Source organism: Apodemus sylvaticus, chromosome 17 (genome assembly GCF_947179515.1).
Source record: "Apodemus sylvaticus chromosome 17, mApoSyl1.1, whole genome shotgun sequence".
In the NCBI taxonomy this organism is placed as follows: Eukaryota; Metazoa; Chordata; class Mammalia; order Rodentia; family Muridae; genus Apodemus; species Apodemus sylvaticus.
In genome coordinates this window covers 50,656,246-50,678,604 of record NC_067488.1, presented here as the reverse complement: position 1 = coordinate 50,678,604, position 22,359 = coordinate 50,656,246, and the positions used below count along the sequence as shown (strand labels likewise).

At 52.2% G+C, this 22,359-nt stretch overlaps 2 protein-coding genes across 3 annotated transcripts in view; one reads left to right on the top strand and one right to left on the bottom strand.

The window, feature by feature from the left end:
* The first annotated feature begins 253 nt into the window (after positions 1-253).
* On the top strand, positions 254-11,547 carry Pmm1 (phosphomannomutase 1). Of its 2 annotated transcripts, XM_052161321.1 has the most exons (8): positions 297-459; positions 4,647-4,764; positions 6,474-6,550; positions 6,652-6,743; positions 7,367-7,466; positions 9,881-9,956; positions 10,653-10,768; positions 11,053-11,547. In XM_052161321.1, exons 1-8 carry the CDS (start codon positions 373-375, stop codon positions 11,173-11,175), a joined length of 789 nt encoding a protein of 262 aa, XP_052017281.1. In that variant the 5' UTR covers positions 297-372; the 3' UTR covers positions 11,176-11,547. The 2 variants fall into 2 exon arrangements, with proteins under 2 accessions (XP_052017282.1, XP_052017281.1); XM_052161322.1 differs by lacking the exons at positions 6,474-6,550; positions 6,652-6,743 and having other exon boundaries at positions 254-459; positions 4,647-4,694; positions 7,424-7,466.
* Positions 11,548-13,347: 1,800 nt separating this feature from the next.
* The window catches only part of Csdc2 (cold shock domain containing C2), a 24,193-nt gene continuing 15,181 nt past the window's right edge, over positions 13,348-22,359 (bottom strand). Inside the window, exons 3-5 of the mRNA XM_052160357.1 lie at positions 16,386-16,687; positions 13,946-14,068; positions 13,348-13,558 (exon numbers count right to left, since the gene is read on the bottom strand). Coding sequence (XP_052016317.1) covers positions 13,396-13,558; positions 13,946-14,068; positions 16,386-16,687 — 588 coding nt within the window. The 3' untranslated portion in view covers positions 13,348-13,395. The remainder of the gene's footprint in view (positions 13,559-13,945; positions 14,069-16,385; positions 16,688-22,359) is intronic.

The following is a 22,359-nucleotide window of genomic DNA, read 5'->3' as shown; positions in this document are numbered from 1 at the left end:
AACCTTGGGAACCAGGAGCAACCAGGCTCTGAGTCCCGCCCTCGTTTCCCCCTAACACCACCGTAGGGCGCGCCCTGCGATCACCCGCAAACCCCCGGCTCTTCACTCTCTTCCGGTTCAACCCCTTTTCGCGCGGGTTCCTATCTCGGTCGGGTACGAGTGCTCTGACTCCGCCCACTGCCACGCCCCCCAACCCTAGGTGCCTGTAATCTTCTTTCCGGGGCGCAGGCCCCGCCCCCTCGTGGGAGGCCCGATGGCCTCTGCTCCTCCTCGTGCTGCGCAGCGGTCCCCGCCCCGGCCCCGCCCGGCCTCTGTTGCACGCGACCCCGGTGCTGGCTGCAGCGACAGCGCTTGGCGCGCGGAGCTACAGCCATGGCAGTCGCCGTCGAGGGCGCCCGCAGGAAAGAGCGCATCCTCTGCCTGTTTGACGTGGACGGGACCCTCACTCCAGCTCGCCAGGTAAGAGCCCCGAGGTTTGGAAGCTCCCGCCCAGAGTCAAGCCGGCATCCGTGACCCATCGTGAAGCCGTCCCCGCCATGTCATCGCAGACAGACACCCGCGCGACCGGGTCGGAAACGTGGAGTGCAGCGGTATCGGCTCCTGTCACGGAGGAGATGGGACCCAGGCCCTCTCGGCCTTCCAGGCCTCAGCGCTCCCCGCGCGGGTTGGCATCCACATTCCTGCCGGGAGCGCAGATGCTGGATGCAGCCTCCGGGAGGAGCGTCTATGGGCTAGAGAGCGGGGATCCCTGGCTCCAGGCTTGCACAGGCCCAGGCTGGGCTCTGGGATGACCCTACCCCATTTTAGCCCTAGGATGCACAACTAGTCAGTCCTCAAGCTAGCGTGAGAACGCGGCGTTCCAGGCAGAGCTCCGTGCGCTTCCAAGCCCGCAGTCGCCCTCTACTGAGGGCAAGAAAGATCTCTGAGTCTTGGCACTCTGGAGTCGGTCCACAGGCCTAAAACTGGGTTTAGCTCCTTAAGCCTCTTAAGGATGTTTACCTTCCTTCTCGAGATGGAGCGGAGAGAGAGCTGCTTTTCTGGTTGAGTTTTGGTTTTTGTTCTTGGTATCCTTTTGGATCCACCCACAAGTGAAGGTGAAAGGCCCCAGGGCTGGTCTGTTTACAATAGAATCCCTGAGGCGCTGTAAAAGTGGGAGTGTATTCTATCTGCACGTCATGGCCCACCTTCCAGTCTTAGCTCTTACCCAGTTTTTCTCCCTTTGACTCATCCTGGGTCATTCTTGTCCATCCTTCTCGATTGGGACCACCAGGCTGATCTGAGCAGAAACAGGCGGGCAATGCTACTGTAAGGCAGAAGCCCATGAGAACCTAAGTCTTTGCTTCCTCATAGGCCTTCCTCTCTCCAGATGGAATTGGGCACCTTTCTTTCCAGCCAGCAGAGATGGATCAGGAAGATGCAGGATTGGAAAGGGGGTGGGCTAGCCTAGGCATGCCTGACCCCTGTGCTGAACTGTCTTGGCAAGGCCTGAAAAAAAACTGCCTGTCAGTTTGTCAACTTCTAAACCCTTGGGCTATGCTCTTCAAAGCTAATTTTTAATTATACATGTGTTCACATGCACATTATTTTTGTAAATAATGAAAACTTTAACGTGACCTCACCAGTAAACCAGGCCCCATGTTTGAGGTAATATCCTTGTCTATGTAGTATGACTCCCTCTGACAGCGTTGTCTTTATCGCTTTGCCCACAGGACATACTAGACATTATTTTGTGAGACTATGTTACTGACTTAGCATTACCCCGCTCACAGCTTCCTACAACTTGCTTTAGACCATAAACAGCATGTTTCAAGACCTTGCCTTGTTGGAAGCGCAGATCTGGCTTTATCTGTGCCCTGGCCGGGTAGTTTTTCCTAGGAAGTATGTGTCATTGTCTGGCTGATAAGCATGGGAGTTGCGTGCAGCTAGTTTTTCACTATAATAAACCAGAGAAGGTGAAATGCTAGTGGACAGGGTATGGACATGGTAAGTTTCAGTAGATGTTGCCAAATACTTTCAAAACAATTGCACCAGCTAATGTTTTCATGGCCAGCCCTCGAGGGTTCCCGTTTCCTCCCTGCGGTTGTCTCTGCCTCTGGTCTTTGATATCTGAATATATGGAACTTTGAATTCTGACTCACTTGTTCAAATGTCTTTGGTGAAGAATCTTTTTATGCTTTGGACACATGATTTCATTTCATGGTAACTGTGATCTCCTTGAAGTGGCTCCTGGTGTGGCAGACATGTTATAAACGGAGAAAATGGGCCAAAGGAAGGCAGAGCCCTTTGCTTAAGGCCTCAGACACAGGAGCAAGAGCAAAGCAGGTGGAACTCCTGAGGCCTCTGCCTTCTGCACGAATCTTTTATTTGAAAGGTTTGCTACAGCAGGACAGTGGTGGTGCATGCCTTTAATCCCAGTACTTGGGAGGCAGAGGCAGGCGGATTTCTTAATTCGAGGCCAACCTGATCTACAGAGTGAGTTCCAGGACATCCAGGGCTATACAGAGAAACCCTGTCTTGGAAAAAAAGAAAGAAACAAAGAAACAAAGAAAGAAAGAAAGATGTTTGTGGGTTGAGATATTTTTCAGACACTGAGCATATAATGAGTTGCCCCAGCAGTAGGAACGACCTGGAAACACAAAATTTGTTCGTGTTTAAAATTTCTTTTTAAAAAAATGATTTATTTGTTCATTTTATGTATATAAATACACCATTGCTGTCTTCAGACACACCAAAAGAGGACATCAGACCCCACTGCAACCCCATGGTTGTGGGCCACCATGTGGTTGCTGGGAATTGAACTCAGGACCTCTGGAAGAGCAGTCAGTGCTCTTAACTGCGGAGCCATCTCTCCAGCTCCTGTTTGTGTTTTAAATATAAGTGATAAACAGCCTAAAGGCACATTTTGATGCTCTCAGCATTTTTTCTGTTAGGCAGAGCTCCACTGTGTGTGTAGCACCCGCTGTCATTGAGCTGAACTGTGTTCATTCTCCCAAGTCCTAGGGTTATAGACTTGCTCCACCATGCCCTACTCTTTTGTTTGGGTTTGTTTTCTTTTACGCAAGGCCTCTCACTGTGTAGACCGTGGGTGGCTAGCCTAGAACTCTACATGGCCTTGAACTCCTGCCTCTGCCTCTTAAGTTCTGAGAATAAATGTGTGGGTCACCATGCCTGGTTATGTGTTCTCACTAATGAACACACACACACTCACTTACTCACTCACTCATGCTCGATCATGTGATTCCTCTGCCTGTCCTGGAACTTGTTCTGTGTGGAACTTGTTCTGTAGACCACTAGCCTCCAATTTAGAGACCCACCTGCCTCTGCCTCCCAAGTGCTGGGATTAAAGGTGAGCACCACCAGGCGGTGGTGGCGCATGCCTGTAATCCCAGCACTCTGGGAGGCAGAAGCAGGTGGAATTCTGAGTTCGAGGCCAGCCTGGTCTACAGAGTGAGTTCCAGGACAGCCAGGGCTATCCAGAGAAACCCTGTCTCAAAAAATACCAAATCCAAAAAAACCAAAAAAAAACCCAAACAAACAAAAAAAACAGGTGAGCACCACCATATCTTTGGCCTGCTGTGGGATTTTAAGACTGGTCTCAATTAGCCTTCCTTGAAAGTCACTATGTGGGGGCTGGAGAGATGGTTCAGCGGTTAAGAGCACTGACTGCTCTTCCAGAGGTCCTGAGTTCAATTCCCAGCAACCACATGGTGGCTCACAACCATCTGTAATGGGATCTGATGCCCTCTTCTGGTGTGTCTGAAGACAGCAATGGTGTGTGTTCTCACATACATAAAATAAACAAATAAATCTTTAAAAGGTCACTGTGTGGCCAAAGATGACCTTGAATTCTTTCTGGGCTCCCACCTCCACCATTTAAAAGTGTTGGGATTATGAGTGTGTGCCCTCACTTCTGACTTACGTGTTCTGCTCTGCGGGCAGTATCGTGGAGTATTTTGTTTGTTTACATTGTATTTATCTTGCACATGCATGTGTGTCTGTCAGGGCATGCGTAAGCTTTACTGAGAATGTGGAGGTCAGAGGACCTTCCCTTGCATTGAGATTAAACTCAGGGTTATATGGTTTATTTATAAACCTTTTGTAAAAAAATGTTTATTTATTTCATGTATGTGAGTATACTGTCACTATCTTTAGACTGTCATAGGAGGACATCAGATCCCATTACAGATGGTTGTGAGCCACCATGTACTTGCAGGGATTTGAACTCAGGACCTCTAGAAGAGCAATCAGTGTTCTTAACCACTGAGCCATCTCTCCAGCCCTGAACTCAGGTGGTTAAACCTCAAGGCAGGTTCCTCCACTCACCAAGCCCACTCACTGAACCTTATACGTGGTTTTTGTTTTGTTTACGTACCTTTTGTTTCAAACCCAAGAGCACACGCACTTTAGACAAGTGTCCAGCCCTATTTAACATATTTCCCGGTTTTTGCACACTTCAGGTCACCCATGGAATTTTCCACCATGGGCATTACTTTAGTGCTCAGTTGTGTATTTTGCATTTGTGGCCTTTTTAATGAGGGGTGCTCACATTCAGGTAGGAGGGCCCCCTAATTCTGAGCACTAAGTCAAGTAGAGGTCTCCGACTTTTTGATAACCAGAGCCCTTCTGTCCTTCCTGCCTCACCACAGAAGATTGACCCTGAGGTATCAGCCTTCCTGCAGAAGCTGCGAAGCAGGGTACAGATCGGCGTGGTGGGCGGATCTGACTACTCTAAGATCGCCGAGCAGTTGGGGGATGGGGATGAAGGTAGGCATGGGCAACATCTTTCCCAGGTGGAGTCGGGGTGGGGTGGGAGGAGTGTGGTGCTGGGAGGTGCTTGGGCACCTCTCCCGCTTCTGTAGGGCTGAACAGCTGGAGGAGAAGCAGCCAGGGGGCTCCACCCTGGACATTTACTGGGTACCTGATAGCAGCCAGGGACTGCACTAGATTCTGGAGAAGCGGCTAGCAGCAGAGCCGGCAGCATCCTGCCATTAGACGATGCACATCTTAATTTCTCCCTGATTAATGAGACTCAGCTTCCGTCTGTTTCTTTGTCTTTACTGACCGCGTGGTTAACAGTGTGGTTAACAGCGTCTACGGTTTGTTGAGAATGGCCCGTGTATCAGCCCTGTGCTCTTGCTTTAGGGGAGATGTGAGTAACTTGTCTGTATGTGCCTACATAGGGAGGGCAGAGGAGAGCTTGCAAGAATCAATTCTCTCCTTCCATGTGGGCCCCAAGGATCGAACTCATGTTTTCAGTCTTGGTGGCAAGCCCCTTCACCCACTGAGCCATCTCACCAGCTCTGTTTATTGGTGTTGGAGACAGAGTCCCACTCCGGAGCTTTGGCTGCCTGGCACTCAATATGTAGACTCCGTTGACTTTGAATGGGCAGTGTTCTTCCCTCTGCCTGCCTTTGTCTTCTGAGCACAGGCTCAGCTGATCCACTGCACTCAGCTTTTTGTTCTGAGACAGAATTTCACTGTGTACTATAGTGTTACAAGCTGAGGCTGATCTTGAACTCATAGCTATGCGTCAGCCTGTTTCTTTTTTGTTTGTTTGTTTGTTTGTTTGTTTGTTTTTGTTTTTCCAGGCAAGGTTTCTCTGTATAGCCCTGGCTATCCTGGAACTCACTCTGTAAACCAGGCTGGCCTCGAACTCAGAAATCCACCTGCCTCTGCCTCCCAAGTGCTGGGATTAAAGTCATGGGCCACCACCGGCCGACTCAGCCTGTTGAGTCTTGACTTTATACATATGTATCACCACATAGAGTACTTATTTTATTTTAATGGTGAAAATGGAACATTGAAGTAATCTAGAAACCTTTAGTTCCATCTCAGGGTCAGGAAGGTCCCCCTCTCAAGCTAGAAGCTTCCTTGAGTTTTCCCTTTTCTTCTCTCCTTGTTTAGTGGCTACAAATCCTAACTGTCTGTTTCCATCTGTCCACACCTCTCTTTCTATCACACACTGTAGCCCTACCACACACGTAGCCCCAGTGATACCATCTGCCACCCAGACATCCTACAGGGCATCCTAACCATGCTCCCCGAGCCTCCCTGACTCCCAACTGATTCTCGTAGCACCCAGAGCTGGAGACTGCTGTGCACTCTCTGTGGGTAAAGTCTGAGACAGGAGCCTGGAATCGTCCTTCATGCAGGAGGGCTGTGGGAGCAGGGTGGAAATGGCGCCCTCTTCTGGGCATTCTTGGAAAGTCTTCCAGAAGGGGGAGCTGGATCTTGGAGGATGAGCAGAGGGCACCCCAGGGCCAGGGTATCCCAGACAGAAGGTCCTACCTAAGCAATGGCCTAGAGGAATGACTGACAGATGTGGGAGCAAACGAAGGTGCACAAGGAAAGGACGGCAGAAAAGCTGGTCGGGGCGGAACAGATAGACGCAGATGGCCGTGCTTGCTCTGAGTGACAGTGGGCCCTTGTCTCATGTTCTTTCTTTCTCTTACGGTTTCTCCATGGGCCCCAAGTCATTGAGAAGTTTGATTACGTGTTTGCTGAGAACGGCACAGTACAGTATAAACACGGACGGCTACTCTCCAAACAGGTCGGTGCCCCCAAGGCTTGGCTGGGGCACCCCGCTTTTCCACACTGGGGTCCTGCCGTCTTGTGTGTGCCACAGTTTGAGCCTTGTGTTCTTTACAACAGACGATCCAGAACCACCTGGGAGAGGAACTCCTACAGGACTTGATCAATTTCTGCCTCAGCTACATGGCCCTGCTCAGACTGCCCAAGAAGCGGTGAGGCCCCCTGACCTGGGCTTGAGGGGAAAGAGTGGGAGTCTGGGTTTTTTATTTTTTACAACTGGGGTTAGAAGTGAGGACCTTACCCATGCTAGGCAAGTCTTCTGCCTCTGAGCCACACCCCTACACCGGGTCCCTAACTTCAGGATGGGTAGATTCTCTTTTTGCGGTTTTTCAAGATGGGGTTTCTCTGTGTGGCCCTGGCTGTCCTGGAACTTGCTCTGTAGATCAAGCTGGCCTTGAACTCAGAGATCTGCTGCCTCTGGAGATCTGCTGGCCACATTACTACTGCACATTCCTGGTCACACCAGGTCCAACGCCTCTAGGCTCCCGTCCGCCCATCTGCACAGGACACCTTTTCTTCAGGTTACCCAAGGTCCTTCCTTTGTTCCCTGTCCCCTCTGCTTCCAGTGTGCCTTTGAGAACCCTTTAAACACTCAGCCCTTCTGTGGCTCCCAGTGCTGGCTGGTGAGTTCCAGCACCGCCCAGCAGATAGGCGGATTCTTATACCATGTGACGCCTAGGGAGACTATGGTTCTATCTAGGACAGGTTTTGAAGTCAGAGCTGGTCTCCTCTCCTGTGCCTTCTGCTCTCTCACCCGCTTTCTCGTCACCCCCAGTGGAACCTTCATTGAGTTCCGGAACGGCATGCTGAACATCTCGCCCATTGGCCGCAGCTGCACCCTGGAAGAGAGGATCGAGTTCTCGGAACTGGACAAGGTGCTGTCCCCCGAGCGGCCGTAGGCCCCGTCGCTCAGCTGCCCTGAGCTTTGCTTTCTTGTCAGTAAAATGGGTTTTGAGGAGGAGTTTTCAGTTCAGACTTGGGCACCTACTGTGTGTCGTTTCCGCAGGCACATTAGTCTCTTTCTGTCACTGCTGATCTGCTTTCCTGGTGGCCTGTGCCACCAGCCCCTGGTGACCCAAGCTATGGCCACATTACTACTGCACATTCCTGGTCACACCAGGTCCAACGCCTCTAGGCTCCCGTCCGCCCATCTGCACAGGACACCTTTTCTTCAGGTTACCCAAGGTCCTTCCTTTGTTCCCTGTCCCCTCTGCTTCCAGTGTGCCTTTGAGAACCCTTTAAACACTCAGCCCTTCTGTGGCTCCCAGTGCTGGCTGGGCAAGCGCCTCCGCCCCTGCGACAGCCTGAGGGCTCTCTCTCTCTCCAGTCTTCTGTCTACAAAGGTCGTGCTTCCAGTCGCTCCCTGGACACACCCGGTTCTCTTAGGTGCCGGCCTTTGTTTCATCTTGTTGGTGTTCACCCAGGTTGCCCTGATCTTGTGTTCTCCCTCAGCTTTTCCAATGCTGGGGTCACAGGCGCATGCCACCTTGTCCATCGCATGCAGCTTACCCAGCCCCTCCCTGGCCATTGGCGTGCATTTAGCTCATTTTCCTGTGCAGCAAGCACCCTTCCAGGGGTGGTGAGTCCGTCCGTCCATCCACGCTTCCGTGCGTCCGTCCACATTCCTGTGTGTACCTCCTTGTTCTCCCGCCCACTCAGCCAGCTGCTTTCTTTACTCCCCACTGCGGCCACGGCTTCCACCCATTGTACAGATGGCAGTTTCCCACGTGAGCACTGGGCTGTCCGTCTGAAGCATACTACCGTAGACCAGGCTTGCCCTCTTCTCTACCCTGGCTGCTGTGTCACCTGTCACACTCAGGCCACGCCCCTTCTGTGTCCCGTGCAGAGGCCCAGGCACTGGGATGCACCCCAGGCCTTCATCTATGCCAAGCAAGCGCCTTATTGCTGGCTCACAACACCGCCACCGCCCACCCCAAGAAACATTTTCTTTTTGAAACAGTGTCCTCTTGGTGTGCAGCCCAGACTGGCCTCAGAGTCACTGTGTCACCATGCTGGCCTCAAACTTGGGCCTTCCTGTTTGCTGCTATTATAGGTGTGTCCCGCTGTGCCCGCCTGCCATGAAATGCTTTTGGAGGAATGAACAGGTGTATTGTATTGTTCTCATGCTCGTGATGTGGAAACCCAGGCTCAGAGAAGTGACTCTCCTGTGGGGTCACTTAGGGGATTGGTTGCAAAAGGTAGTTACAGTTTGGCTGGCTGCCTGCCCTCTGGGTTTTCCCTGAGAGTGGGCCGGTCATGACAATGTCACTTGCACACTATACAGAGGCCTATAGTTGGCGGTGGGCACAGGACTAAGGGACTTTCCCCGTTGTAATTAAAGTGGGTCCTTGGCAGCCTCCCGGCCAGGCGGCCCCTTCCCATGTCCATAGGTTCCCAATCCTGCCTGCGTCCTGCCTGCCGCTTTACACCAGATGGAGAACAGATGAGCCTGGAGCAGAGATGGGGGGCTGGGGTGTGCCTGGCATCCCCTAACCCTGCCATGGCCCCAGCCCCTTCCGTTGTCTCTGGTTCTATCTCACCCCTTCTGGGATTGAGATGCGTGGATGTTCCTGTGAACTGTGACCCTGTACGGTCCAGTCGGCCTGTGCGTGCTTGACCGCCTTCTCACTCCAGGGACCGATGCCTCCTTAGATGAGGGCCCTGTCCTGATCAGCTCAGGGTCATCGTGATGGACGTGTTAGGGCTGGACTTCACACATTCGCTGCCCAATCACCAGTCTCCCTGTTAATGGGGAGAAGTGCAGCCCCCCAAGTCTGGGCTCTGAGCTGTATTTCCTCAGTGTGGGCACCCACAGTGCTATCCCTGAGGTACAGCCACCTGCTAGGAAGGCAAGATCACGGCCAGCCAGGAGCTCACGTCCCTCAGCGCTGGTTCTTCCTTGAGGGAGAAGAAGACTGGCCACTGGTTCCTTCTGTAGCGATAGTTTTGGCTGTGGGCTCAGAGAGGTCAAGTAACTTGCCTAGAGCCGCACAGTTAAGCTGTGTCGTCACCAGACCTAGAACCCAGTTAACCTGTAGATTTCTCTCAGTGTGGGTCCTGCCTGACCTGACTCCCGTGCCCTCTCACCTTTCTTTTGCCTCCAAACCCCTTTGACAAGGGCCATTGATTTCTGGATCTGGGCCTCAGCAGTGCTGCTAAGGCGAGGCGAGCTTCTGTGTCCCCATCTGTAGAGTTGGGGACATGCACATCCAGAAGAGCAGGGAGCTGAGTGGGTGTGGCCTGGCGTGCAGAAGGCCTTCTGATCCAGTGTGCGCCCTTCCCTTTCCAGAAGGAGAAAATCCGGGAGAAGTTTGTGGAAGCCTTGAAGACAGAGTTTGCTGGCAAGGGGCTGAGGTTCTCCCGAGGTATGTCTTTCCTGCGGTGGGCTCAGACACAAGCGGGGGACACTATTTACCTGTGCCAGTTTTGCCCACCTTGTCCAGTGACCCCCCCCATGGTGAATTGTCCCCACCCTTCCTGAGCCCAGTCCACCTGGCTAGGAAGTCAAAGGCTCTGCCACCAGCTGTGCCCTGAGGCTCCTGGGGCATCTGGGACCCCAGCTGCCATCTCAGCTTGTTCCCCAGTAGCCAGAGGGGAGGACAGATGTCATGGTCACTTAGAGCCTACAGTGTGTCACTGCTGCTCTTAGCACCACTGTGGCTTGTGTCCCCACTCACTGTCATCATGGGTCTCCCTAGCCATGTCTCCCTGTTTACCTTTGCTTGCTCTGGCCTGTTCCCTCCCTGCATGAGACAGCACAGGTCCTAAGTCAGCCCTCGGTGGCTCTCGGGACTGTATAATGAATAGAGTGCCTTAGAGATGGGTGTGGCACCACGGGTCTGTAATCCTAGCACTTGGGAGCTGACAGGTAAACAGGGGGAGGAAGAACAGAAATTCAGGGCTATCCATGGTTACATTGGAAATCCAAAGCCAAACTGGATACAGGAAAGAAACCCTGTCTCAAAAACAGAGAGTACTTTTCCCAAGTTAGCCCCGTGAGCCTTCCTGCCGCCAGCTTGTCTGTCCCTCTCAGGACTTTGTCGTACCCCCTCCTTCCACAGGAGGCATGATAAGCTTCGATGTCTTCCCTGAGGGCTGGGATAAACGCTACTGCCTGGACAGCCTGGACGAAGACAGCTTCGACATCATCCACTTCTTTGGGAATGAGACCGGTCCTGTGAGTGTGGTCCTGCCCAGATCCCCTCAACCCCACCCCACGCGTGAGGTCCAGGCCAGGACACATGGCAACAGGAAATGGTCACTGTCCCCATTCTATAGTTAGGAAGATTGGGGCTCAGAGAATGCCAGATGCTTCTACCATGTCATATAGCAAGTCAGGACGTTCTGACAAGCCTGGACTCCTGGCAGTTCTGAGGAGGGGAGGTCTGTAGGAGCCAGTCCTGGGCTCCTGCCTTGGTGTCACCCAAGGCCATGTCTTCTCTGTCCTTCCTCTGAGCACAGGGTGGTAATGACTTTGAGATCTATGCGGACCCCCGGACTGTCGGCCACAGCGTGGTCTCCCCTCAGGACACCGTACAGCGATGCCGAGAGCTTTTCTTCCCAGAGACAGCCCACGAGGCGTGACGGGGCCCACAGCCGAGCATTGGGACTTCAAAGAGCTCTGACCAGGCCTGAAGATAGAACCGTGGGTGGCCGTCCCACAGGCCCAACACACAGCATCCTGCCGAGCACTGCAGGGTTCCCTACACAGGACCTAGGTCTGTGTGGGAACTGTCCCCAGCCAGGTGACTCCTGATGAGACGCATCCCTGCACTCTACCCTGATGGCCCTGGCCTCTGATGCTGCTGGTTTTGGGGACAGAATAGGTTTCACCACAGGGTGGCATGTAACTTATGTTATGGAGCCTGCTGGCCACAGACTGACAAGGAGCAGACTGGCAGGGAAGGGGCATTACTCAAAGGACTTGTCACAGATATTAAAGTTCTCAAGACAAGGTGTGATGGTTCCTGTCACATGCTCTTAAGGTCACGCTTTGAGGCTTGCCCCGGGACATCTTTGATCCACTGAACCACCAAACATGGTCAGTACGCTGTGTCTGTCCTTCCTCAGCCCTTACACAAGAACACTCACGAGACAGGCAGCTCAGGGGCAGGGGGGTCACAGTTGAGTTTATTGCCAGTGTTAGGAGGAATGGGGGATCCGTGGCTGGGGTCTGAGTGGGGAAGTTTCTGACTTGGCGCTGCAGGGCCCAAGAGTAGGGAGGAGGTGTTGTCCTACCACTCAGGCAGCCTCAAGGTGATGACTGCTAAGGACCTGCTCACAACAGGAAGGCCTGGATGGCCCTGGGGTTCACCTGAACCAACAAGTTCCTTGTCACAGGGTCTGCCTGTGTCTTGTCACACAGTGCTGGGTTACAGGCATGCTGGAGATTTGAACTCAGATCCTCAAGGTTGCTGAGGACTGTTCTCCAGGGACAGGCCTTGTTGGAGAAGCCTGGTTCACAGTGCGGTGTCAGACAGGTCCTTCCCAGGGTGGAGGACTGGCCAGCACTTGTTTGTAGCTCTGGGCTGCTGGCCTCTGTGCAAAGAGTACTAGGACTAATTGGGGTGCAGATGCCCTGAAGGACTACCCTGTGGTCCTGGAACGCCTACAAGGCCACCTAGACAACCACTGACCCTTTCGTCCTGGCTATCCGCTCACATTTACTTCTGGACTGGGTCTCATAACGGTGACTATTGTGTCAGGCCCTCCCTTCCTGAGCCTGTGACCTCGCTTGTCCTCTGGTTAAGTAATGGGCTCTCTAGAAGGGACACATCTTAGCTCCAAAGGGACTCCAGGTAAGAGGGACAGTCATACTTTGGGATGAACGAACAAGAGAAGAGCCACCTCAGCTGCTGACCTGTCAGGGACTTATAAGAGCCATTGCATGGCTCTGGGAAGAGGGTCTAATGGGGGTGTGGGGCAAAGCCAGTGGTCGCCCTGGCCAAGGACCATTCCTTTGGGTGCCTGGACCTGGCCTTGCCTGAGGTGACATGTCGGTCCATACTCAGCTGCTGTCGTGGCCAGCACTGGGCAGAGCATCCACAGGGTTTGTGCATCCCGGGTAGAAAAGATGGTTCTGTCCAAGCAGGCTAGAGGAAACCATGTCCCCACCTCACCTCAGGGAGTGAGTGAGCCTGGCTTCCCCAGTTCAGGAGGGATCTTAGCTCTGTGGGGTTCAAAGAACATCTACCCGCTGAGGAGAGAGGACCGGCCTGCACAACAGGAGCGCTCAAGTCCCCTCCTGCTTGCAGCCATGTTCTCTTCAGGGCACCAAACGGGTGAGCACAGAAAGATGAACTAGGACTGGCCATGAACCTCCATGTCTTGCCCTCTTCCTCCCTAAAGGAGGCCCCTACAAAGCACTCAGAGGCCTGGCTTCTGAGAGGAAGGGTCCAGCCTGTGGTCGATGCCCAGGTCCAGCACAGGAACAAAGCAGCCGAGCCTGGATGCTGGAGACAGCAGTGAGGAGGAACAGGCTCAGGGAGAGGGGGTCCCCCTGGGTTCTCAAGAACATGACGCAGATCCACAGAGACTCAGTATATAGATAGTGGGCAGGAGGGTGAGAAGGTGTGTTGACGTGGCAGAGTTGGGAGGAAGGAGAGACGGGCCAAGGCGGGGCTGGCAGCCGCACTCCATCCAACCCTAGGCCGGATCATACAGGTCATGGGTCACAGGTGGAAGCACACATTCACAGCCACAAGCACAGACGACAGACAGACAAGCACACCAGGGCTGGTCAGCAGCACAGCGGGGGCACAGACTGACTGCTGCCTGCCTCCTCATGGGGACACCCCCGCCTGCCTAGGATCCCACAACCTGGCCAGACCATGTCTCGTGGGGGGTATGGGGAGCCAGCTGGGTGAGCACCACCTCCACAGCCTGGAACTTCTGATTCTTGGGTGGGATGGGACACATCTTGTAGGTCACCTCATCTCCTTCCACGGGAACGTACTCCCCCTCGATGCTGGTGGACAGAAGGGGAAGGATCAGTCTGACATCAGACCAGGTAGCAAGCTCCCAGCATCGCGGCGCTAGACCAGAGTCCCTCAGCCAGCTCTCTGCTCAGCTGTAGTTCTCTAGGCCACGAAAAGGGGATCTGGATAGTTCTTCCCTCTGAGGGGACAGAGAAGCGGGTCTGACTTTCTCAGGCCTCCTGAAGCCTTAGCATAGAGCCCCGGAGCCTCAGCAGTGATTCTCAGGGTCCTGGGGGCTCGCAGCTGGACCCTGCCTGCCCTAGCTCACCCCTCGATAGGGATAGTCTGTAGGAACACACCTCAGCAGCTAGGGGAGAGCCAAGGGAAACTGGACACCGGGCAGGGCCTGGCCAGAAACGGAAGGAGAGGGGACTCACTCAGAAACATGCACGAAGATGTCTTCGGAGCCATTCTCAGGCGTGATGAAGCCGTGGCCCTGGGAGCGTGAGAACTGCTTACAGACGCCCTTGAACACTGGGCCGGCCGAGGCTCGAGCTGTCCTGGGGACAGGGAAGAGGGATTGGAGCTGTGGCCTCCAGAGCCATTGCCAGGCCCCCAGCACTGCCCTTGGATGGATAACAAAGAGTGGGACCCAGAGAGGAACAGTGTCTGCCCAGTGTCTCTCAGCGTGGGACAAAGGTATCTTCTGGCTCCTTGTCAGTGTCCCCCTAAATAGCACCCTCCATCCAGATGTTTAGCTTAAATGGGTTCCACTTGGAAGACTTCTGAGTGGAGCTAGGTAGTGGAGCTCAGTGGTGGGCGGCTTGCTGGCCATGTCAGGCTCCTTCCTCTGCACCAAGAACCAGAACAAAAACCCAGAGGCCTCTCGCCCTCTCCCATGGCAGCTCCTAGCACCACAGGCCACCAGCCCCATGAACTATTTCCTCTATGAACTATCTGCTGCAGCCTTGGCTCAGACACAGCTCGTTGTACACTTGCTATCCAGAGTAGGAACAGTGACAGGAACCGTGAAGCCAGGCACAGTGGCACGAGCCTGCAAACCCCAGCAGAATCACCACCAGCTCAGAGTCAGCCTGGGCTACATTGCAGAGAGCTATCTCAATAAAACACAGGTGATGAGCTGGCTCAGGGCATAAAAAAAAAGCACTTGTTGCCAAGCCTGGACACTTGAGCTTGAGCCTTAGAACTCAGTCCTCAGAAGTTGTCTCCTGACCTACACACACACACACACACACACACACACACACACAAAATCAACAATAACAATAAATGTAAGACTTGCTTTTCCAAAGGTCCTGAGTTAAAATCCCAGCAACCATATGGTGGCTCACAACCATTTATAACAAGATCTGACTCCCTCTTCTGGAGTGTCTGAAGACAGCTACAGTGTACTTACATATAATGAATAAATAAATCTATTTTTAAAAAATGTTGGGCCGGGCGGTGGTGGCGCACGCCTGTAATACCAGCACTCTGGGAGGCAGAGGCAGGCAGATTTCTGAGTTCGAGGCCAGCCTGGTCTACCAAGTGAGTTCCAGGACAGCCAGGGCTACACAGAGAAACCCTGTCTCAAAAAAACAAAAACAAAAAACAAACAAACAAAAAAAAATCAGTAATACGAGGAAGTGGTGGTATATGCCTTTAATCCCAGCACTTGGGAGGCAAAGGCAGGTGGATTTCTGAGTTCGAGGCCAGCCTGGTCTACAGAGTGAGTTCCAGGACAAAGGACAGCCAGGGCTACACAGAGAAACCCTGTTTCGAAAAACCAAAAAAAAAAAAAAAAAAAAAAAAAAGTCAATAAGTCCTTTAAAAAAAAATAACAATAAATGTAAGACCTTTTGGCTCCCATCTAGCCTCACTCAGGTACCTCCCCAGAGGCCCAAGGATGGTCCCTGGCAGTCCACCAGCCTTCCTTAAAGGTTAACTCTGCTGTTCACTCCTTTTATTATTTTAAGATGATCTTACTATCTCTGGGCTCCAAACCCCTTCTTCCTCTGGTGCATCTTTTTTTTTTTTAAATATTTATTTATTTTATACAAGTATACTGTAGCTGTCTTCAGACAAACCAGAAGACAGAATGGGATCGCATTATAGATGGTTGTGAACAACCACATGGTTGCTGGGAATTGAACTCAGGACCTCTGGAAGAGCAGTCAGTGCTTTTAACCGCTCGCTCTCCATTCCCCTCATCTTCAGACTCAGGTAGGATGTCTATAACAACTTGACACAGGCTGGAGTTATCACAGAGAAAGGAGTTTCAGCTGGAGAAGTACCTCCATGAGATCCAGCTCTGGGACATTTTCTCAGTTAGTGATCAAGGGGGAGGGCCCCTTGAGGGTGGTACCATCCCTGGGTTGGTATTCTTGGGTTCTATAAGAGAGCAGGCTGAGCAAGCCAGGGGAAGCAAGCCAGTAAGAACCATCTCTCCATGGCCTCTGCATCAGCTCCTGCTTCCTGACCTGCTTGAGTTCCAGTCCTGACTTCCTTCGATGATGAACAGCAGTGTGGAACTATAAGCTGAATAAACCCTTTCCTTCCCAACTTGCTTCTTGGTCATGGTGTTTGTGCAGGACTAGAAACCCCGACTAAGACAATGTCCTAATTTACTGCGCCCTGGACTGTCCTTCCCGAGTATTCAGAACACCTGCAAATTGTAGACTTGCCTCATTCATCTTGAAGCCCCAGTCAGGAGCTCAGTAAGCGTCAAAGCCAGGGACAAATGGCCGCGGTGCCTATCAGACAGTGAGCTTTTGTGGGTTGAAGGAATGAGTGAAGGAGCACGGATGTCACTGGAAGGCCGCACAGCTTCCTGGGAGGACGGGCAGGCTGGGACCTAGGGGAGGGGAAGGGACTCACGCTGAGTATGTCCTGGTCCGTTTGGTGGGCAGAGGGCTGGGCAGGTCCCGGGGAGCGATGCCACCGCCACGTTCCCAGATCCTGCTACCCTCCCTGTGGAAGGGGAACGTGGGCCAGACGGGGGACTTGGGGGAGTGGAGAGGCGGCACCACTGGAGGTGACGTAGACTCTGATGTCATGGTGGAGCCAGCAGGAGAGCCTGGTGGGCTCTGGAGCACGGGGGCCGGCGAAGGACTCTGGGGTCCTTTTGGGCAGGGCCTGGCCTCGCCCTGCTCACTGGCCTCACCAGCTATGGACTCCGTCTATAAGAGAAGAGAACAAACCCAGTTAACCCCAGCCAGGGGACAGCTTCAGATATGGGACACGAATTGAAAGGACAGTTTGAAGCCAGCTGAAGACACTCAGGGTCCCACCCTGCCTCGGCATCCTCACCTGAAAAACAAGCTAATCATGTAGTTAGCATGTATGATCCCTGGCCCCAAAACAAGGGACTGTGGACATGGCGGAATGTTTGTTTGCGTAGCCAATGCCACATAAAACCAGGCACGAGCCCGGTGTGGTGGCATACACCTTTGATCACAGTGCTTGAGAGGCAGAGGTCAAGGCCAGCCTGATCTACAGAGCTTGTCCTAAGACAGCCAAGGCTATACACAGAGACCCTGTAACACAACAAAGCAAAAGAGAAAAAAGAAAACACACACTCTTTCTCTCTTTCTCTCTCTCTATCTGTCTGTCTGTCTCCCTCCCTCTCTCTCTCTCTCTCTCTCTCTCTCTCACACACACACACACACACACACACACACGCAAAGCAGACTGCACAGTGAGGCCTTTAATAATCCCAGCTCTCCAGAGGTAGAGGGAGAAGAACCGGAAGTTCAAGATTATCCTGGATTCCAGAGGAAGTTTGAGGCCTGGTCACATGACAAAACAGGGCCTGCTTTAGAATCCCTAAGTTCTTCCAGCTTGCTGTTTATTTCTATAACCCAGGGCTCTGGAAGCAGGACGAGTGGATGCCAAGACAGCGCAGCTTCAGAATTCTTACCTACAGTTTGGCGACCTCCCAGCAGACGTGCGGCATCTACTGGCTGACTGCGCTGTATCCTTTCTCGACCTTTGGTGTCATTCCCAGCTCTGCACTATGGGTATAGTGTTTGTGGTTCTTATTTTATAGGAAGTTTGCCCTGAGGCCCAGATGCCATCATGCAAAATGCCCCAAAACAGGAGCAGTAAGCACACGGGAGCTCTTGGGAATGTGTGCACGTTCTATTTTTCATTAACCCAGTTTCTGCCTCTCAGAATGAGGTTGAAGGGCTGGGGACGGCTCAGTGGGAGAGCACTCACTTAGCACACTCAGAGCCCGGGGGCTAGCCCCACCAAGCAGGTGGGGTGGAGGTAGATGAACAGCCGAGATCCCACAAGAGACTGGCAATTCCCTAGGGAGGTAGTATCTATCTGATAAGGGTTGAGAGACAGCTTGTGCCCATGAGTATCCACAGATACCAACCTCATTGCTCTGGCTAGTGCTTCTACTTCTTCTTCTTTTTTTTAAGATTCATTTATTATAATGTATTATATGTAAGTACACGGTAGCTGTCTTCAGACACTTTTTCTTCTCTCTCTGGCCTTGCTTGCTCCAGGCCGCTGACTCCATAGAAACTGTACTGTACTGTCCCCAGAAGAGGGCATCAGGTCTCATCACCGATGGTTGTGAACCACCGTGTGGTTGTCAGGATTTGAACTCAGGATCTTCGGAAGAGCAGTCAGTGCTCTTAACCACTGAGCCATCTCTCCAGCCCAGGGCTGCTGCTTCTTCTTCTTCTTCTTCTTCTTCTTCTTCTTCTTCTTCTTCTTCTTCTTCTTCTTCTTCTTCTTTTTTTAAATTGTAAGTAATTTCATTGTCTTCCATTGTATACTTTTGTATACTTTAGGACCTTGGGAAAATGTGCCTCTTCTAAGGAAAAGATTGTCACTTTCCTGTCATGCCCTATGCCCCCTTCCTGAAGAACTGTGGAGTCCCAGAGCCTAAGAGATCGCTATAGGAACTGGGAGAGGCAGGTGGCCTAGAAGACTTGGGGTGGGATCTCAGAACCAGGAGACCCTCAGTTCTGCTACTACTAGCTGCTGACCCTGGGTAGCATTTTAGCTGGCCTCAGTTTCCTCATCTGTGCAATGGGATGGGCACACCCTGCCTCCTCCTCTCACAGGTTGTTCTGAAGCTTGGCTGAGCCTGTAATAGGACTGTGCTTCCTTAATCCCCAGTCACAAAAGAGCAGGGGACAGTCCCCACTTCCCACATCCTTTCTCCTTCACTGCCTCATCTAGAACATGTATTTTCTGCATTTGTTTCTAAAGCTGTGGACTCAGCCATCACTGAGCCGCTGTTTCCCTCCCTCCTCGGCCCCTTCCCCTCCTTTTTAACAGCATCTCACTACATAGCCTTGGCAGCCCTAGAATTCTTTGTGTAAATCAGGTTGGTTTCTAACTCACAGAGATCCTTCTGCCTCTGCTTCCAGACTACTGGGATCAAAGATGGGTGCCACCATGCCCATTTTGCTGTTGTTGGTTTGGTTTGGTTTGGTTTGGTTTAGTTTGCAGAGACATGGTTTCATCCTGTGGCCCTAGCTGTCCTGGAGTTGGTTCTGTAGACCAGGCTGGCCTCAGACTCAGAGATGTGCCTGTCTCTGCCTCGCTAGTGCTGGTTAAAGGTGTGTGTCATCAGGGCTGGAGAGATGGTTCAGTGGTTAAGAGCACTGACTGCTCTACCAGAGGTCCTGAGTTCAAGTCCCAGCAACCACATGGTGGCTCACAACCATCTGTAATGGGATCTGATGCCTTCTTCTGGGTGTCTGAAGACATTCACAGTGGACTTATAATAATAACTAACCCCGATTCCTTTTTTTAAAAGGTGTCATCACTGCCTGGCTCTTTTCTTTTTTTTTTTTCTTTTTTTTTTGGGGGGGGGGAATCTTCCCATACCCCCGAGGAGGCTTTACCGCCTCTCTCTCCCTTCCCAGTACTCTAAATTGAACCTGGGGCCTTGCCCATGCCAGGGCTCTACCACCCGCCCTGCTGCAGTGCTCTCCCATCTAACCAAGGCCTCAGGATTGCTTAGGAAACGCTTTCCCATCCCATACTCTGGGTCCCTTAGGAGAACCACCCAATCAGATGCTTCAGGTGAGTGTGGCAACTCGCCTGTAACCCTAGCACTCCTGAAGCTGAGACAGAAATTCCAGGAGATTGCACGTTCAAGGCCAGTCTGGGCTTCAGAGAAAGAATGCTGTCTCAAACAAAACTCAAACCTTAAAATAATAATAATAATAATAATAATAAAGGAAGGAAGGAAGGGGCCTGGAGAGATGGCTCAGTGGTTAAGAGCACTGACTGCTCTTCCAGAGGTCCTGAGTTCAATTCCCAGAAACCACGGTGGCTCACAACCATCTGTAATGAGATCCGATGTCCTCTTCTGGTGTGTCTGAAGACAGCTACAGTGTACTCATATACATAAATGAGTAAATCTTAAAAAAGGAAGGAAGGAAAAGGAAGGAAGGGAGTAAGGGGAGGAGCAGGACGAACAGTGATTTTTTTTTATTCCTGGTGCCAGCTAGGCAAGCTCTCTACCGCGGAGCTCCGCCAGGAATCCCAAACAAATGAACTGCATATGTGGCTTGCATCTCAATAAAACTGTTGCCAAAGATAAGGCAGGCACCAAAGTCCCAGGGGTGACCCGGCCTGGGAAGCTCTGGTTCTAGTCCCTAGGTCCGGGGCTTCTTCCTTCCCTGTAACCCAGAGCCATTAAAGCTCCTCCCTGCGGTCTCCGAAGGCTTAGAGGAGCCAAGAGGGTGGGAGGGGAGGAGCCACAGTGGTTACCAAGGAGACGCAGGGCAGCTCCACCAGCCAGGTGATAGTGGCTGGGGGCGGGGACGGGAGAGGGGAAGGGAGAAGGGGAGGGGGAGGGGCGGGCATCTAGCTAAGCTGCTAGCGGGAAGAGGTCACGCCGCCACCCGGGTGAGCTCTGGAGTGACTCCGGCAGGGGCGAGCCTCGGGAACACAGAAGGAGCAGGCCTTCCCTGGGCTCTCCTAGGTCGGAAGGGCAGGGCTGGCTAGGGGCGGCTTCTACATCCAGAAGTGTCTCCAGCGGGCCTGGCCTCAACTCCCCAGCTAGGGTGCTGAATGGGGACAAGACGCCCTCCTTCCTCAAGGGTTCACTGAGGGTGGAAGCGGGTGCGTGGGACAGAGCCCGGCCGGTGCTGCACCCCGGCAGTCAGCTCCTTACACGCAGGACCGGTTCCCGAGTGGGCCGGTCCCCTCTATTCTCCTCCCTCCTTGACCGACTGCCCCTCTGCTCTGGCTGCATCCCTGCCCCACAGCTCCTTCTTCGGGGCTTAATTCCTGCAGCGTCCCTTCAGGGTTAGTGTTGTTACCCTACTGTACCGACAGAAATAAGAAGGGGGAGGGGAGGGGAGAGGGAGAAGGAGGCTCTGGTTAAATCAATCAGGGGTACAATGTCTTAGGCAGACTCTCAGCAGGACAGCCCGAGGCTTCGAAGTGGTAGGTCAGGAGGCGTCCGGATCTGCGCTGGCTGGTATTGACGCAGACATTTTTGTTTTTTTGTTTTGTTTTGTTGCATATGAGTGTGTGTGTGTGTGTGTTCATGCGTGCGCACGCATGCTCAGGTATAGAGGCCAAGGGCTCATGTTGAAGTCTCGTTCTCCACTTTATTCTTCAAAACAGAGAGTCTGCGCTCTCATCCCAGAGCTCACAGAAAGGCTAGCCTGGCTGACCTGTGAACTTCAGGGATCCCCCTGCCTCCACCCTCCAGGGCTGGGTTGCAGAGGATCTGGTGGGCCTGGCTGTTTCAGGGTGTGGGGGATGAATGCTGCTCAGGCCCCGTGCTGGCAGAGCCCTGGCCCTATATCCTCACCGAGGGACCGCCTCAGACTGGCCCTATATCCTCACCGAGGGACCTCCTCAGGCCCCTTGTGGCTTTTTATTTGGAATTGGGGGAGGGTCAGAGTCTCACTGTAAAAGTTGTCCTCAAACTTCCTATGTAGGGGGCTCCAGCGGTTAAGAGCACTGACTGCTCTTCTGAAGGTCCTGAGTTCAAATCTCAGCAACCACATGGTGGCTCACAACCATCTATAATGGGATCTCACCCCCTCTTCTGGTGTGTCTGAAGAAAGCTACAGTGTACTTACATATAATAAATAAATACATCTTAAATAAATAAATAAAAACGTCCTATGCAACCCAAACTGGACTAGAATTTGTAATTCCTCTGTCTCAGCCTCCCACATCCTGGAATTATAGGCCTACTCCGCAATGGCTGGCTGCTGTTACATTTTTTTTTTATTTTATTTAAGATTTATTTGTTTATTGTATGTAAGTACACTCTGTCTTCAGACACACCAGAAGAGGGCATCAGATCTCATTACAGATGGTTGTGAGCCACCATGTGGTTGCTGGGATTTGAACCCAGGACCTCTGGTAGAGCAGTCAGTGCTCTGAACCACAGAGCTATCTCTTCAGCCCTCCCCTTTCCTTTTGAGACAATGTTTTATATAGTCCAAATGTAGTCCAAGCTGACCTTAAACTAGGTTTGAATTTGTTCTCTTAAGGTTTTAATTTTTTTTGAGCTGGGCATTGGTGGCGCTTGCCTTTGCGTTTTAGACTAGCCTGGTCTACAGACCCAGTTCCAGAACAGGCAGGGCTACACAGAGAAACCAAGTCTTGAAAAAACAAAACTAACTAAAAATACAGTATTTAACTTTAATTTACTTATCTATTCATTTAGTGTGAACATGTTAATATGCACACATGTGTGTAGTACCCACAGTGGCCAGAAGAGGGCATGAGATTTCCCCTGGAGCTAGAAAAACTGGTGATTGTAAACCACCTAATGATGTGTGTGCTCTGAGCCAGACTCTAGTCTTCCGCAAGAGAAGCAAGTGCTTTTTTTTTGAATTTGTTTTTTTTT

Coding starts and splice junctions, on each gene's coding strand:
- Pmm1 (XM_052161321.1), top strand. CDS start 373: ATGGCAGTCGCCGTCGAGGGCGCCCGCAGGAAAGAGCGCATCCTCTGC. Junction 7,467..9,880: donor AGTTCTCGGAACTGGACAAG/GTGCTGTCCCCC, acceptor TTCCCTTTCCAG/AAGGAGAAAATCCGGGAGAA. Junction 9,957..10,652: donor GGGGCTGAGGTTCTCCCGAG/GTATGTCTTTCC, acceptor CTCCTTCCACAG/GAGGCATGATAAGCTTCGAT.